The sequence below is a fragment of the Fulmarus glacialis genome, unplaced genomic scaffold, assembly GCF_000690835.1.
Source record: "Fulmarus glacialis isolate BGI_N327 unplaced genomic scaffold, ASM69083v1 scaffold10033, whole genome shotgun sequence".
In the NCBI taxonomy this organism is placed as follows: Eukaryota; Metazoa; Chordata; class Aves; order Procellariiformes; family Procellariidae; genus Fulmarus; species Fulmarus glacialis.
Window position 1 is genome coordinate 4,338 of NW_009203551.1, and position 3,081 is coordinate 7,418.

The 3,081-nt window shown below is 56.5% G+C and overlaps 1 protein-coding gene across 1 annotated transcript in view; it reads left to right on the plus strand.

Annotated features, from left to right (window-relative positions):
- Window positions 1–3,081, plus strand: part of LOC104074530 (proton-coupled amino acid transporter 1-like) — a 17,249-nt gene that overhangs the window by 3,645 nt on the left and 10,523 nt on the right. Inside the window, exons 6-7 of the mRNA XM_009574678.1 lie at window positions 1,708–1,926; window positions 2,167–2,265. Of these exons, the coding sequence (XP_009572973.1) occupies window positions 1,708–1,926; window positions 2,167–2,265 (318 nt within the window). The remainder of the gene's footprint in view (window positions 1–1,707; window positions 1,927–2,166; window positions 2,266–3,081) is intronic.

Here is a 3,081-nt window from a genome sequence, read left to right on the forward strand (position 1 = left end):
AAACCCTTAACCGCTTGGCTGGCTCCCGCGCTGTAAGAAACTGGGAATAATGAGTCCCTGTTCCCAGCCTCCACCAGCTCGATGCCTCGCAGGCACCGCTCAGCGTTGTTCCCCCGTGTGCTCCGGCTCCGCTCTTGCAGTGGTGGTCCAGCTGCTACCACCGCGGCCATGCCCTTTGCCAGCCCTTCCCTGATGCCCGTCAGCTTCGGAGGTGGTTCCCAGGGGAGCGATGTGCTCCAGCTCCGCTCTTGCAGTGGTGGTCCAGTTGCTACCACTGCGGCCATGCCCTTCGCCAGCCCTTCCCTGATGCCCATCAGCTTCGGAGGTGGTTCCCAGGGGAGCGAGGGGGCTCTGCCAGTGGGTGGCAGAGGATGGACGGGCTCTGCCTCTGCGCCGGGAGCAGCAGCTGAGGAGACTCCCTTTGTGCTGCCCTGTGGGATGGCTGGGAGGAGTAAATGGGTGAACGCCAGTGATCTGGTGCCAACAGCCCTGAGAGCAGGAGCGAGCAGGGTGCATGCACGGGGCCGGGCTGCTGCTGGCCCCCTGCTCCCTGCAAATGACCCCTTGCTGCCGTTTCAAGGTGGGCTTCTTTCTGCTCAGCCCCTTGCAGTGGAGACTGAAGGCTGGCTCAAGCCACAAGGCAAATTTGCAAAAACCTGCAAATCCATTTCAGGCCACAGCTGGGAAACCCCTTGGCTTCAGTTTTGGAATTTTTTGGGTGGGGAGAGGGGAGTGTTGCTTGTTTCTTTTTGCAGTGGGGAATAGCGTGTTAGATGGCGAGTGATGGTGCAGGTGGTACCTTGGGCGAGGTGCTGCTGTGCTGGGCAGAGCTTTGGTTTGGAAAATGGCTTTGGAGCAAGCTGCAGAGAGGCAGGGCAGGCCGGGGCTCGGAGGAGCACTGCCCCACGGGTGCGTGGCTCTGCGCATCCTATGGAGGATGCTGATTTGCACAGAAGCTCTTTAGCTTCTCCTCTGGGGCAGGACTTGCTCTGGAGCAGGTTAAATTAGTTTGCAGGCAGCCCTTTGCTGCAGTGGCCACATGGCATCTGGTACCCAAACCAGCTTGGTCGTGGTTATATCGGTGATCCACAGCATGCCCATGCTCTTGGGAGGGATGGCTCAGCCACCCAGTTCCTCGAGCAGAACTATCTCTAGAGGTGAGCACGAGGTCTGGAGTGCCTTTGGGATGAAAGTACCCAAGGAAAGGATGATTTCCCATGAAGAAAGCAAAGTTGGAGGCCAGCAGTAGGTTCCAGATGTCCTTGCATGGGAACAGGGTGCCGAGTCGCTGGAGGGATGCGTGATGTTGAGTGCAACGTGGTGCAGCAAGAAGAAAAGGATCTCTGAGGAAATAGCACTTAATGCTTCTTTCCTCTCTTCTCAACTGGCCACGTGGGCAGCACAAACCAACCTCTGCCCTCGGTGTGCTTGGCTGCTGGGTTCACGTGCTCAGCGAGCCTGGGCTTGGGCAGGTTTTGCTGTCTCAGCTCAGATGCTGTAGCTAGTCCCACCTCTGCTGCTAGCAAGGTAACAGGGATTTGCTTTGAAACTACCTGAAAACCTGTGTTGCTTTGATTTTAATCAACTAGCTGTGTATGAAAGTGAGCTGATGGGGTAGTAGTCTGATCCACCTGGGATGGGCTGCCGAGATCCATGGCTGTCAGACCTGCATGACTGGGTTCATCAAGCCTTCCTGTGCTTCCCCAGGTCATATCTACAGCAAACGGGACCACCAATGACTGCAGCTTGAACAGGACGGTGGCCATGACTCCCACCATGGACTCGCGGCTATACATGCTTTCCCTCCTGCCTTTTGTGGTGCTGCTCACGTTCATCCAGAATCTCAAGGTCCTGTCTGTCTTCTCCATGCTGGCCAATGTGGCTATGCTTGGCAGCCTCATCGTGATCTACCAGTACATCGTCAGGGTACGTGCGCACACCTCCCCTCTGTCATTTCTGTGATGTCCCGTGTTTTGGCAGGTGGAGGGAGCTCGACAGTGAGGTGTTCGCATGCCGTGGGGTGCTGCTCGCTCCCTTGGGCACAGCGGTTACCCTCTGCTCTGCAGGGCTTTCCCTGCAGTGTGGGGCTGTGACAGGGGGCGGTGGGAGTGGGCCAGGTCCTCCCCATCCTCCTCACGTCTGAACTCTGTGTGGGCTTTTTCCCAGGACATTCCTGATCCCAGTCGCCTGCCTCTAGCAGCAGCCTGGAAGACCTACCCTCTGTTTTTTGGCACTGCGATCTTTGCTTTCGAAGGCATCGGGGTGGTAAGTCTCGGCGTGTGGCAGCGGGGCTGCCTGCACGGGAGGCTCAGCCCGTGCTCGGGCTTGCCGCAGCACCTGCTCTGCATTGCAGCTGTATTTGCAGATGAACTTCTCTGACGGTAGCCCAAATTCTGTATGATGCTGTTAGCTTTAGCCTCCAGGCTATCTCCTGGGTCAAACGCTGTTGCTTCCATCTGAGGCTGCAGGAGCACATGCTCCAAACCTCAGGAGGTTGGTTGCTGCTTTGAAGGTGGCTGTATCAGGCAGTAGATTGGGTTCTGCTGGGAATCGCACTGGCAGCTGTCTTTGGCTCTGCTGGCTGACCTGTGGACGAGGAATCGTCCTGACTCTTGTTACCAGGCTGGATCCTGAAGCTGCCTAAGTGGGAGGCCAAAAAATGTGACACAAAAAAATGTGGTCTCCCTTCGGCAGCCACGTGGCCCCAGCTGGATTTGGGGCTGGATTTGCACGTGCCTCTCACACGGGATGCTGTAAATAGACTGGCTGTGTCTGTGAAAAAAGCTGGGTGGGTGGGTGGAGAGCTTAATGGCTCACTAAGATGTTGTGGGTTGTTTCCGGGAGCTCCCTTCAAAGGAGGAAAAAATGTTTTCATCTCTTAATAGAAGCTGGCTGTGTAAACGCAGGGCTGGAGAGGGCCAAATCCATTACAGGAGGAGTGTTTATCAAATGCTCTGCCCAGGGCAGAGGGCTCTTGCTGGCAGTGAGGCACAAATGCTCTCTTCCTCGCATGACTTGGAGGTGGAGAAGCAAGTAAAAGCTTTTCTGGTCCTGCCTCCTCACCAGCCCTGCCACTGTGTC